Source organism: Hyla sarda, chromosome 8, assembly GCF_029499605.1.
Source record: "Hyla sarda isolate aHylSar1 chromosome 8, aHylSar1.hap1, whole genome shotgun sequence".
Classification (NCBI taxonomy): Eukaryota; Metazoa; Chordata; class Amphibia; order Anura; family Hylidae; genus Hyla; species Hyla sarda.
The window spans coordinates 170,109,263-170,123,973 of NC_079196.1; the positions used below are offsets into that span (position 1 = coordinate 170,109,263).

The 14,711-nt window shown below is 48.3% G+C and overlaps 1 protein-coding gene across 1 annotated transcript in view; it reads left to right on the top strand.

The window, feature by feature from the left end:
* Nucleotides 1-14,711, top strand: part of GTF3C1 (general transcription factor IIIC subunit 1) — a 96,625-nt gene that overhangs the window by 37,020 nt on the left and 44,894 nt on the right. The window contains exons 15-17 of the mRNA XM_056536140.1: nucleotides 5,563-5,859; nucleotides 5,989-6,134; nucleotides 13,463-13,560. Of these exons, the coding sequence (XP_056392115.1) occupies nucleotides 5,563-5,859; nucleotides 5,989-6,134; nucleotides 13,463-13,560 (541 nt within the window). The remainder of the gene's footprint in view (nucleotides 1-5,562; nucleotides 5,860-5,988; nucleotides 6,135-13,462; nucleotides 13,561-14,711) is intronic.

Genomic DNA, 14,711 nt, shown 5'->3' on the forward strand with positions numbered 1-14,711 from the left:
ACTTTGAGGACCCAGGATCTTCGGACGTGACTCCTGAAGTATCCTTTCATCGTGCTAAACCGGCACCTCAAAGGTTCAGCACTCACGCTGAATTTGACACCTTTCTGGAATCTGCATGGAAACATCCAGACAAGAGGTTCCCGGGAATGAAGAAGGTTCAGGTGCGTTATCCATTCGACAAGGACCTTGCCTCCAAGGTGGCTTCCCCTTCCTCGGTGGACCCACCAATTTCCCGCCTCTCTAAGGCTACCACACTGCTACTGGCAGATGCGGCTGCTTTCAAGGACCCAACGGACAAGAAGGTGGAGTCCTTAGCGAAGTTTGCCTCTGAAGCAGCAGGCTCTTCTCTGCTTCCCACCTTCGCCTCGGCTTGGGTGTCCAAAGCCCTATCGTTGTGGTACTCAAAACTCAGTCAGGGTATCCAGGCGGGATCCCCCCATAGGATCTTTCTGCCTTGGTTCTCCAATGCTCTAAAGCTGGGGAATTTATATGCATAGCCTCCATGCAGTCAGCCCATTGTGCTGCCTTTGCTGTGGGTCACCTGGCGGCTCTCCACCGTTCCATGTGGCTTAAGGCTTGAGATGCGGATGCCGCTTTCAAAAGGTCTCTCACTGAGCTTCCTTTTACTGGTGTCCGTCTTTTTGGCAAGCGCCTTGACGAGATTATTTCTGAGGCGACGGGGGGCAAGAGTTCCTTGTTGCCTCAAAATACGGCTCGCTCTACTTCTCAGAGGAAGTCCTCTTCCTTTCGGTCCTTTCGGACTTTTGGCCCCAATAAGGGGTCGGGGCAGGTGCCTTCGCGGAACAAGAAGGCCCCCTTGTTCCAGGCGCGCCCGTCTTGGAAGTCGGACACCAACCGTTCCGGCCGTTTTGCGGCCCAATCGGGCAACCGCAAACCCACTTCCGTCTGAAGGGATACCCCCACCCGCAGATTTTTCTCGGGTGGGAGGTCGTCTCTTACTTTGTCGAGACGGCTGGACTACACACATTCAGGACTCTTGGGTCAGGGACGTGGTGTCCAATGGGTACCGAATCGAGTTTGCCTCCCTCCCGAGGGATCGTTTTTTTCGGTCCCGGGCTCCCCGGTCTACTTCTCTGGCGAAGCAGTTTCAAGAGGCCCTTCGGTCCCTGCTTCTCCGGGGAGTTATTGTCCCCGTTCCTCAAAGGAAACGTTTTCGGGGTTTCTATTCCAATCTTTTTGTGGTCCCCAAGAATAGCGGTTCGGTACGGCCAATCCTGGACCTCAAGCATCTCAACCGTCATGTTCTCATCCGCCACTTCCGAATGGAATCTCTCCGTTCGGTAGTGGCATCCATGGAACAAGGGGAATTTCTTTCTTCGGTGGACATCAAAGATGCCTACCTCCATGTTCCAATATTTCCCGGCCATCAACGGTACCTCCGTTTTGTGGTTCCGGAGGGGCATTTTCAATTCTTAGCCCTCCCCTTTGGTTTGGCCACTGCTCCTCGGGTCTTTACCAAGATCCTTGTGCCAGTGATGGCCCTGTTGCAGTCGAGAGGAGTCTCAGTGATCCCTTACTTAGACGACCTTCTCATCAAGGCTCCCACCAGAGTCTAGACCCTGGAGAATGTGGATCTCACCCTCCAGACCCTGGATCGCTTCGGGTGGATGGTCAACAGGGACAAGTCTGTCCTTTCTCCCACCCAGTCTCTGATCTTCCTGGAACTTCAATTCAACACGGCCTCTGCCTGGATTTGCCTTCGCCGGACAAACATCTGACTCTCCTGTCAGGAGTCCGCTCCCTTTGGGCCCAGGTCCCAGTTTCCATCTGCGTTTGCATGGAAGTCTTGGGTCGGATGGTAGGGCCGTACACTTTGCCCAGTTTCATTACCGTCCCCTTCAAAGGGCAATTCTCTCTCGATGGGACAGATCTCCTCTGTCTCTCGATCGCAAGATTGCTCTACCTCGCCGGATCAGTCAGTCTCTGCTCTGGTGGATTCCGCTCCCCCCTTCTTCTTCAGGGGCAATCATTTCTTTCCCTCCACTGGCAGGTAGTGACAACAGATGCCAGTCTGCTGGGGCGGTGTGTTCAGGGACTGAACGGTTCAAGGCCTCTGGTCTCCCCTGTAAACCCTTCTTCTGATAAACATATTGGAACTGAGGGTGATTCTTCTTTGTCTTCTTCATTGGGAGTCCCTGCTTCAGTTCCGCCCTGTCCGCATCCAATCGGACAACGCCACGGCCGTGGCGTACATAAATCGGCAAGGCGGCACTCGCAGCTCGGCAGCCGTGGCCGAGGTGACAAAGATTCTCATCTGGGCGGAAAACAAGGTTCCGGCCATTTCGGCGATTCACATTCCGGGTGTGCTCAACTGGGAAGCGGACTTTCTCAGCCGGTCCTCAGCTGACACCGGCGAGTGGTCCCTGCATCCAGAGGTCTTCGCGCAGATCTCGACCTCTGGGGCATTCCAGACATGGACTTCTTTGCGTCTCGGCACAATCGGAAGATCCTTCCGTTTGTGGCGAAATCCAGGGACCCCTGGCGCTAGCTGTGGACGCCCTAGTGATTCCTTGGACGGGGTTTGCTCCGCCCTCTGTTTCCTCCCCTTCCCAGGGTTCTGAGGAAGCTCAAAGCGGAGGAAGTTCCCGCCATTCTGATAGCTCCAGATTGGCCCCGAAGGTCGTGGTACGCCGACGTGGTCAGGCTCCTGGACGACACTCCACTATGCCTTCCACTTCTTTTGGACCTACTGTCTCAGGGTCCTCTTTGCCACCCCAATTTACAGTCTCTGCATTTCACGGCGTGGCGGTTGAGACCGTGGTTTTGAGAGCCCGCGGTTTCTCTTCCCCAGTCATTCGCACCATGCTCAGGGCTTGTAAGCCCTCCTTGGCAAAAATTTACCACCATACTTGGCGGTCTTATTTTCGTTGGTGCGAAGCTCAGGTCTTGTCTCCTGTTACTTTTTCTGTTCCCTGTGTTTTCTTTCTTTCTTGCAGTCGGGTTTGGAACTGGGTTTGTCTCTCAGTTCCCTTAAGGGTTAGGTTTCGGCTCTTTCTGTTCTTTTCCAGCGTCCTCTGGCTTCTAATTTTCATGTCCGGACCTTTCTTCAAGTAGTGGCGCATGCTGCCCCTCCTTATCGGTCACCTTCTCCCCCTTGGGACTTGAATCTGGTCCTGGGGGTCCTCCAAGGTGAACCTTTTGAACCTCTTAGGGAGGTGTCCCTGCGCCTCCTTTCTTGGAAAGTGGCGTTTCTTGTTGCTATCACCTCCATCCGGAGAGTGTCTGCATTGGCAGCTCTCTCCTGCCGTTCTCCGTTTCTGGTGCTTTATCAGGACAAGTTTGTCTTCCGGCCAGATCCTTCCTTTTTGCCTAAGGTTGTTTCGGCCTTTCATCTCAATGAGGAAATTGTTCTTCTGTCCTTTTGTCCCGCTCCTTCTCATTCTAAGGAGCATTTACTCCACAAACTGGATGTGGTTCGGGCTGTTAGGTCTAACCTCTCTGTCACTTCTTCGTTTCGTCAGTGTGATTCCTTTTTCGTCTTTACGGAAAGTCGTCGCAAGGGGCAACCTGCTTCCAAGGCCACCATTTCTCGGTGGATCCGGTCTGCCATTTCGGAAGCCTATCGCTGAAGGGGGAAGGTTCCTCCCTTCAGGGTTGTGGCTCATTCTACCCATTCTGTTGGGGCATCCTGGGCTCTCCAGAACAAGGCCTCGGCCTCGCAGATTTGCAAGGTGGCTACTTGGTCGTCTTTGCACACTTTCTCAAGATTTTACCGGGTTCATACCTTCGCATCGGCTGATGCTAGTCTGGGCCGTAAAGTGCTGCAGGCGGCAGTGGAACAGCCGTCTGCCTAACTGATTATCTGCCCACCCAAGGGACTGCTTTGGTACGTCCCACGGTCTGTGTCCCCCAATGGAGCCGATAGAGAAAAGGAGATTTTTTTAACACTTACCGTAAAATCTCTTTCTCGAAGGATCCATTGGGGGACACAGCTCCCGACCTTTTGGATTGCTCTTTGGTTTTCTGTCCGAGGGAGTTTTCAGTTATATTTTTTCTTCTGGTTCTCGGACAGTTCAGATTTTTTCATTGACCTGTCGGTCCTCTCCTATTGCTCTGGTACTAAACTGATTAGCTCAGGGCCTGGAGGCGGGTATATCCTGCTGGAAGGAGCCGACTTTTTTTGTTACCATAGTGTCATAACTCCTAGAGACAGCAGCATACACCCACGGTCTGTGTCCCCCAATGAATCCTTCGAGAGAGAGATTTTACGGTGTTAAAAAATCGCCTTTTTTTTGACCCCCTATAACTTATTTTTCTGCATATGGGGATGTATAAGGGCAAAACATTTTAGCACCGTGATCTGAAGTTTTTATCTGTACCATTTTGTTTTGATCAGACTTTTTGATCGCTTTTTATTCATTTTTTATGGTAACTCTTTGGAATGTTTTTTACGTGTACGCAATTGACCGTGCAGTTTAATTAATATAGTTCGGACATTTACGCATGCGGCGATACCTATGTTTATTATTATAATTTTATTTTTATTTTTTTGCAATATTATAGCCCCCATAGGGGACTATAGCATGCATTACATTGATTGCAGACACTGATCAATGCTATGCCATAGCATAGCATTGATCAGTGTTTTCAGCGCTTGACTGCTCCTGCCTGGATCTCATGCATGGAGCAGTCATTTGGCAATCGGACAGCGAGGAGGCAGGTCCTCCTCGTGTCCTCTCAGCGGATGGGGACACTGCGGTTTCACAGCGGTGGTCACGATCCGCCCATACTGAGCTGCCTGGAAGCTTTTACTTTCCCTTTGATCGCTGCGTCTAAATGGTTAATACCGGACATCACCTTGATCGGGAATGTCCAGTATTGGCGACGGGTCCTGGTTTTCATTAGCCGCCAGGACCGATCCGCTATGACCCCACGTTAGAACAGGAGCGGGCGCAGGACGTACAGGTATGCCCTGCATCCCCAAGAGGTTAAAGGAGTATTTCGGGATGTAAAAATTGTCTTTCAGACTGCCGGCAGGAAAAAATAATGATACATACCTGCCGTTGCTCCTCCAGTAACCGGCTCCAGCCTCCGTCGCGATCCTCTTCCCGGTGGTCGGTGAGTCATACTGCACTTAGCCAGTCACCTGCCTCGGCCAGCAATAGCCTGAGTGGCAGTGTGACGTTTTTGGTCCCGGCACCAGGAAGACGACAGTGCCTGGGCCGAAAACGTCACACTGCCGCTGACTCGCCTACCACCGACAACAAGGAAGAGGATCGCGGCTGAGGCCGGAGGGAACGGCGGCAGGTATTTGTCTCTTTATTTTTCTACTGCTGGCAGTCTGAAATACAATTTTTACATCCCAGAATACTCCTTTAACAGCCCTGTGGTTCTGCTATAGAATAACTATTACTAAGTAACTACTATTGTCATACTGCTGTTACTGTCCCACAATGAAAAGGGCTAACCTACACTGCCAACATTACATGTCAGTTCTGGGATGATACCTTTTGATGTTTCCACTTGTATCTTTGAGTCCAATTTAAACAATTGTTTATTCTTAGTGCAGTAATATTATTATTTTTTTCTTCTACTCAACAGTACCTGGACTTGGGCGTACACTTGGATATCTTCCTAAAATGCCACGCTTAAAAATAACTCACATGTTTTTGTGGTATATAGTATACGGTCATCCGTACCGCAAAACACAACAGCAGCAAAATACAGAAAATAACAATACTCAGACTGAGACCACTACCGGATGTGAGAATACCATGCCACCAGGCGACTGCCCTATAGATGCCACCTCAGATCTGGATCCTAAAACACATCCAAATAAAGCTGATGAAATGGTTCAGTACATGCCAGACCAAGGAACAGAGCAAAGCACAGAAACAGGTATTACATGTTGTCCATCTATCTCTGTTTTTGTGTTTTCTCCTTTGTTGTACAGCACCTCTGCAGTTCAATGATACATTGTCGTAATGCCTCATATTGCTATATTCTCTATTGCACACCATCTTTTAGTCTATGTAGATGAAGTGTCATGGGTGAGGTGTGTTCCACCTGCTACAGTACACTCTGAATTTGGACCAGGCTGGGTTCTTGTCAGTGATATCCTCCTCTGTCTACCACTCTCCATCTTCATTCAGATAGTTCAAGTCAGCTACAAGGTAAGTTAACCTTTAAAGTTCCATTATGACGCAAGAGTCTAAAATTGCATCCTTTCAATAACCAGAAGTTAGAAAACAGCTAATTAGCAACCTATATTTCTTATAAAAAAATCTATGTAGAAATGTAGATCATGAAATATAGATCATGATAGAACCCAGTGGCGATGTAAGTTTAGTTCCATATATCCAAGTGTCTTACTGTTGTGGCCACAGTGCAGACACTAAAATGCCACTATTGGACCAACTGTGACTTGGCAATGGGTTGTGTGATTCTTTGGTCTGCAAAATCTACAACTGTACAGTGACCCCCCGACATATGATGGCCCCGACATATGATCAAATTGACAGACGATGGCATCTCAGAGGCCATCGCATGTCGATGTCAGCATCAACATACAATGCTTTTTTATGTTGGGGCCATCGCATTAAGTGCTATCCGGCAGCGCAAAATGCTTAAGCTGCTGCCGGATAGCAGCTTAATGTTCCCCGTGTGGTGCGGTGAGTATTACTTACCCCTCCACGATGCTCCGGGTTGCCCTTCGTTTCCAGCGCTGGTCCTCCAGTGTCTTCTCGGCCCTCTCCGGTGACGTCAATACGCTGTTGCGCACGCCGTTTCGTCATCCAATAGGAACTGCGTACGCAGCGGTGTAATGACGTCGCTACGCAGGCCCAGTAAGGCCTTGCGGAGGATCGGAGAAGACCAGTAGAGCCCAGCGGAGGCCCGGGGACACCATCGGGAGCAGCGGGACACGGTCCGGAGTGGCGGGGACTGTGAGTACAGCTTCCTATACTTTACATTGCACGAATCCCTCAACATACGATGGATTCGACAAACGATGGCTCGTTTGGAACGAATTACCATCGTATGTTGAGGGACCACTGTACTGGTATTTAATACATACGTTTATAGCAGTAAACTAATAAAGGGGTATTCTTAGCCCAGACATATGGCCTGTCCTGAGGATATGTCTGATGGGACCTGCACCTAATTGAAGTATGGGGATGCCATGTCCTGTTTCATTTAGCCGAAGAATGAATAAAAATTTGGACATACATGTGTACCACTCCCTTTGCTTAGTTTAATATCCGTTTATGTACATTCTGTTCCTCCACATGGGCTTACTGTAGCATAAACTCTTTCCTTAAAACAGCTTTTATGAATAAACCACATTGTGGTGCCGCAGAAGTTTTGTTGTATAGACATATGTATTTCCATCACATACACACCACTTGTGTCTGAGAACCTTTTCAGGTGGACAGAATTAACATTCTCCGTATTCTAAACCTTTCACTCTTGTCTCCAAAAATCTGTCTGATCCCTTCATTTAACTGTATCCCCCTTACTCCTTGTACTGTAATACACGCCACATCTATGCATACACAGATATCGGCTGGTGACTGGCCCATCCATCATGTTTCCTACCCTGTTTGTTTCAAAAGATGACTGGTAATTTGGACAAAACAAGTACTTAACTCCTTAAGGACAAAGGGTGTACAGGTACGCCTTTGCTCCCTGGTACTTAAGGACCAAGGGCGTACCTGTACGCCCGTGGGAATTTCGGTCCCTGACGCGCGCCGGGCGGGGACCGGACGGGGGTGACTGCTGATATCTATCAGCAGGCACCCCGCGCAAATGCCCAGGGGGGATCATCAGCCCCCCCCCCATGTCGGCGATCAGCGCAAATCGCAAGTGAATTCACACTTGCGATTTGCGACGATTCCGGGTCATACGGTTCTATGGTGACCCGGAAAATAAGGGGGATCGCGGTTGTCAAAGACACCCACGATCCCCCTGAAGGCATAGGAGTGAGGTGGCACGGTGCCACCCCTCCTATCCCTGCTATTGGTGGTCCAGACGCAACCACCAATAGCAGATCGCAGGCGGGGAGCTTTACTTTCGGTTTCCCCGTTCTGCCCACCCACAATAGGCGGGACAGAACGGGGAAAAGACGGAGGATCGGCGCCGAAGATCCACTTACCCCGCGGGCGACGATCGGTGGAGGAGATCGGAGTCCGGCGATGTCGTGTGGCTGGCTCCCTGGATCCGACAGAAGCCGGTAAGTTGCCTAGCAACATCTGGAGGGTACAGTTTGAGACCACTGTACAGTGGTCTCTAAACTGTAACCCTCCAGATGTTGCAAGACTACAACTCCAAGCATGCCCAGACAGCTGTTAGGGCATGCAGGGATTTGTAGTTTTGCAACAGCTGGAGGGCCCCAGTTTGGAGATCACTGGCGTTGATCTCTAACTGTGGCCCTCCAGATGTTGCAAAACTGCAACTCCTAGCATGCCCAAACCGCAGTTTGCTGTCAGGGCATGCTGGGATTTGTAGTTTTGCAACAGCTGGAGGTCCACAGTTTGGAGATTTTTAAATTGTAGCCCTACAGCCCAAACAGCTGTCTCTGCATGCTGGGAGTTGTTGTTGCATACCTCCAGCTGTTGCATAACTACATCTCCCAGCATGCCCTTTGGCGATTAGTACATGCTGGGAGTTGTAGTTTTGCAACAGCAGGAGGCACACTGGACACTGGTTGGAAAATACTGAGTTAGGTAACAGAACCTAACTGAAGGTTTTCCAACCAGTGTGTCTCCAGCTGTTGCAAAAGTACAACTCCCAGCATGTACGGTCTGTCAGTACATGCTGGGAGTTGTAGTTTTGAAACAGCTGGAGGTACATTCACACGGGCAGGTTTACAGTAAGTTTCCTGCTTCAAGTATGAGCTGCGGCAAATTTTTTGCCGCAGCGCATACTCCTAGCGGTAAACTTACTGTAAACCGACGCCAGTGTGAAAGTACCCTAAAAACACTACACTACACTAACACATAATAAAGGGTAAAACACTACATATACAACCCCTTACACTGCCCCCCCCCCCCCCAATAAAAATGAAAAATGTATTGTACTGCAGTGTTTCCAAAACAGAGCCTCCAGCTGTTGAAAAACAACAACTCCCAGCATTTCCGGACAGCCACTGACTGTTCAGGCATGCTGGGAGTTTAGCAACAGCTGGAGGCACCCTGTTTGGGAATCACTGGCATAGAATACTGCTATGTCCACCCTTATGCAATCCCTAATTTAGTCCTCAAATGCGCGTGGCGCTCTCTCACATTGGAGCCCTGTCATATTTCAAGGCAACAGTTTAGTGCCATATATGGGAGCTTTTTCTCCTTTTACCCCTTATGAAAAAGAAAAGTTGGGGTCTACACCAGCCTGTCAGTGTAAAAAAATAAAAATAAAATGTTACATTGACATGCTGGTGTTGCCCCATACTTTTTATTTTCACGACGTAAACGGGAAAAAAAGACCCCCAAAATTAATTACACAATTTCTCCTGAGTACGGAAATACCCGATATGTGAGCGTAAAATCCTCAGGGGGCGCACAACAAGGCTCATGAGTGAGAGCGCACCATGTACATTTGAGGCCTAAATTGATGATTTGCACAGGGGTGGCTGATTTCACAGCGGTTCTGACATAAACGCAAAAAAATAAATACCGACATGTGACCCCATTTTGGAAACTCCTCACAGAACGTAACAAGGGGTATAGGGAGCCTTGACGAATTTTCATTAAACTTGGATGGGAAAATGAAGAAAAAAATTTTTTTTTCACTAAAATGCTGGTGTTACCCTAAATTTTTCATTTTCACAAAGGAAAATAGGAAAAAAGCCCCCCAAAATTTGTAGCCCCATAGAGCATACCCCATATGTGGATGTAAAGTCCCCTGCGGGCGAACTATAATGCTCAGAAGAGAAGGAGCGCCATTGGGATTTTGAAAAGAAAATTTGTCCGGAATTGAAGGCCACATGTGTTTACAAAGCCCCCATGGTACCAGAACAGTGAACCCCTCCAACATGTGACCCCATTTTTGAAACTTCACCCCTCACGTAATGTAATAAGGGGTACAGTGAGCATTTATGCCCCACAGGGGTCTGACAGATTTTTGGAACAGTGGTCTGTGAAAATGAAAAATTTTATTTTTCATTTGCTCAGCCCACTGTTCCAAAGATCTGTCAAATGCCAGTGGGGTGTAAATGCTCACTACACCCCTTATTAAATTCTGTGAGGGGTGTAGTTTCCAAAATGGGGTCACATGTGGGGGGGTCCACTGTTCTAGCACCACGGGGGGGCTTTGTAAACGCACATGGCCCCTGACTTCCATTCCAAACAAATTCACTCTTCAAAAGCTCAATGGCACTCCTCCTCTTCTGAGCATTGTAGTTCGACCGCAGAGCACTTGACGTCCACACATGGGGTATGTCCATACTCAGAAATGGGGTTACAAATTTTGGGGATAATGTTCTCCTATTACCCCTTGTAAAAATGTAACATTTTGGGGAAAAAACAGCATTTTAGTGAGAATTTTTTTTTTTCATTTACACATCCAACTTTAACAAAAAGTTGTGAAATACCTGTGAGGTGTTAAGGCTCACTGTACCCCTTGTTACGTTCCTTGAGGGGTGTAGTTTCCAAAATAGTATGCCGTGTGTTTTTTTTTTTTTTTTTTTTGTTTTTTTTTTGCTGTTCTGGCACCATAGGGGCTTCCTAAATGCAACATGCCCCCCCCCCCCCCCAAAACCATTTCAGCAAAATTTGCTTTCCAAAAGCCAAATGTGACTCCTTCTCTTCTGGGCATTGTAGTTTGCCCGCAGAGCATTTTACGTCCTAACATGGGGTATTTCCATGCTCAGAAGAGATGGGGTTACAAATTTTGGGGGTCATTTTCTCCCATTACCCTTTATAAAAATTCAAAAATTGGGTCTACAAGAACATGCGAGTGTAAAAAAGGAAGATTTTGAATTTTCTCCTTCACTTTGCTGCTATTCCTGTGAAACACCTAACACACTTACTGAATGTCATTTTGAATACTTTGAGGGGTGCAGTTTTTATAATTGGGTCATTTGTGGGGTATTTCTAATAAGAAAGCCCTTCAAATCCACTTTAAATATGAACTGGTCCATGAAAAATTCTGATTTTGAAAATTTTGTGAAAAATTGGAAAATTGATGCTGAATTTTGAAGCCCTCTGATGTCTTCCAAAAGTAAAAACATGGCAACTTTATGATGCAAACATAAAGTAGACATATTGTATTTGTGAATCAAAATATAATTTATTTAGAATGTCTATTTTCCTTACAAGCAGAGAGCTTCAAAGTTAGAAAAATGCTAAATTTTCAATTTTCTCATCAAATTTTGGAATTTTTCACTAAGAAATGATGCAAGTATCGCCAAAATTTTACCAATAACATAAAGTAGAATATGTCACGAAAAAACAATCTCGGAATCAGAATGATAGGTAAAAGCATCCCAGAGTTAATACCGTATATACTCGAGTATAAGCCGAGTTTTTCAGCACGATTTTTCGTGCTGAAAACACCCCCCTCGGCTTATACTCAAGTGAACTCTTCACCCGCAGTGGTCTTCAACCTGCGGACCTCCAGAGGTTTCAAAACTACAACTCCCAGCAAGCCCGGGTAGCCATCGGCTGTCCGGGCTTGCTGGGAGTTGTAGTTTTGAAACCTCCGGAGGTCCGCAGGTTGAAGACCACTGCGGCCTTCGACATCATCCAGCCCCCTCTCACCCCCCTTTAGTTCTGTACAGTACTCGCCTCCGCTCGGCGCTGGTCCGGTGCTGCAGGACTGTCCGGAGAGGAGGTGGTCCGGTGGGATAGTGGTTCCGGGCTGCTATCTTCACCGGGGAGGCCTCTTCTAAGCGCTTCGGGCCCGGCCCCAGAATAGTCACGTTGCCTTGACAACGACGCAGAGGTACGTTCATTGCCAACGTACTTCTGCGTCATTGTCAAGGCAACGCCTCTATTACGGGCCGGAAGCGCGGAGAAGAGGCACCCCCGTTGAAGATAGCAGCCCGGAACCACTATCCCACCGGACCACCTCCTCTCCGGACAGTCCTGCAGCACCGGACCAGCGCCGAGCGGAGGTGAGTACTGTACAGAACTAAAGGGGGGTGAGAGGGGGCTGGATGATGTCGAAGGCCGCAGTGGTCTTCAACCTGCGGACCTCCGGAGGTTTCAAAGCTACAACTCCCAGCAAGCCCGGACAGCCGATGGCTGCCCGGGCTTGCTGGGAGTTGTAGTTTTGAAACCTCTGGAGGTCCGCAGGTTGAAGACCACTGAGGGCGGATGATGAGAAGAGGATGATGAAGGGGGGGTGTGGGATGATGAAGGGGGGTGGGGATGATGACAAGGGGATGATGAAGGGGGGGGTGTGGGATGATTACAAGGGGATGATGAAGGGGGGTGGGGATGATGACAAGGGGATGATGAAGGGGGGGGTGTGGGATGATGACAAGGGGATGATGAAGGGGGGTGGGGATGATGACAAGGGGATGATGAAGGGGGGGGGTGTGGGATGATTACAAGGGGATGATGAAGGGGGGTGGGGATGATGACAAGGGGATGATGAAGGGGGGGTGTGGGATGATGAAGGGGGGTGGGGATGATGACAAGGGGATGATGAAGGGGGGGTGTGGGATGATGAAGGGGGGTGGGGATGATGACAAGGGGATGATGAAGGGGGGGGTGTGGGATGATTACAAGGGGATGATGAAGGGGGGTGGGGATGATGACAAGGGGATGATGAAGGGGGGGGGTGGGGGTGATGACAAGGGAATGATGAAGGGGGGGGGGGGATGATGACAAGGGGATGATGAAGGGGGGTGGGGATGATGACAAGGGGATGATGAAGGGGGGGATGTGTGGGATGATGACAAGGGGATGATGAGGGTCTGGATGATGACAGGCGGTGATGATGATGAGGATGTTAATGACGGGTCTGGATGATGACAGGGGGGGATGATGTATTTCCCACCCTAGGCTGAAATTAGGGGTCTCGGCTTATACTCGGGTCGGCTTATACTCGAGTATATACGGTAATGCTTAAAGTGAAAGTGGTCAGATGTGCAAAAAACGCACTGGTCCTACAGTGAAAATTGTCCTGGTCCTTAAGGGGTTAATAGATTGTAAGCTCTTGAGGCCGGCTCCTCACTCCACTATTGTCACCCTTACATCTGCATAGATTGTAAGCTCTTGTGAGCAGGGACCTCACTCTACTTTAGTCACCCCCTACTAATTATTTTACTTTGTAATGCATTAATGTCATCTGTACACATTTTCTCTATATTGTAAAGTGCAGCATAATATGTTGGTGCTATATAAATACTGTAAATAAATATTTTAGTTTTCAAGTGATCTTCAGATAGAAGGCAGTATAAAAAAATGGTAGTTCAGGTGTTATAGTTTTCATTACTTTTACTATGTTTCGTTTGGTTTGCTTTTAAATGGAACATGACAGTATTCTGTATATTGTTCAGGTTGATGACATTGAGGACTATCTAAATGATCCGATCAGAAAACACACATTGATCAGATACCTGCCCCGATCCATACGACAACAGCTGCTCTATAAAAGGTATTTGCTCATGGTTGGCTTTTTTATTGTGCTCGCATCTGGATATTTTATTAAAGAAAATGATTAACACATACTCTCTAAAGAGGACCTGGGGCCAACCCCAAAAAATTAGATGTTACTATAAATAAATAGCTTAGGGTTACCTGAATACACATCTTTTTGCAAATTCTTTAATTAAGAAGTTTATTATTTTTGCAAATTAAGTCTTTTTAATTCATCGTCCACCATGACAGCCTCCGAAGATTGTCCCCTAGGACCTAATGGGAGCAGGAAACAAAGCTGTTGAAAGACCCACCCCTCCCCTTCCTCCTCAATGTTTTTCCTGTTCCTATTAGGTCCAGGACAGGGGTCCATTCTCTGTAATCTTTTTTTATTTATTATTATTATTATTTTATTTAATTATTTAGTCCGTGGTGCGTTGCGGTCCCTTTTTGTTGCTCCCAAACCTTATATTACCCCCTTGGTCGCAGGGGATCTAGTTCCTCTGCCTCCGGACTGTATGGGGACTGTGCTCCAGTGGGGTTACATGTCCCCATACCAGGATACAGTGTATCCTGCCTGCCCCGGTTCCCCGTGTGTGTGTGTGTGTGTGTGTGTGTGTGTACGGGCTGCCTGTACCTCTGGGTGCTGAAGAGCTCCTGCAGGCTGTCTGCAGGGGAGGGTGTCTCTCCGGCATCTTCGTCTACCCGGCCGAAAATGTCTATAGCCCTGTTGCGGCCAGAAAGTGTGAGGTGAACGCCGGCGTCCAGAAGTTCCGGTCTGCGTGGAGGTGCCGGCGGGGCAGAAGTGACATCAGAGGGCGCCAGAATTTTAATTGCTGAAGCATAAAGGTAGCGTCTCAGCGTTGTTTCCCTGTCTATTGCTATGCTATGAGGGACTCTCACGCTCCCTCCAAGGTGGACTCTATGGAGCAGCTTGTCCCTCCTGTATCTGTGAGTACTTCAGCTATAGTTATCACAGTTGCCTCTCCTCCTGCTAGTGGTCCTCCTGCTTATGGTCCCTTTAGAATGTTCCTCCTGCTGTGAATTTGTTCCCGGCTTTACCTGCCTCCGATACTATTAGTATGAGTTCTGTACCTACGGGATACTTACCTAATGTCACTTCTCAGGCTTCTCCGGGTTTGGCTCCCTTGGGGTTTAATCAAAGTATGT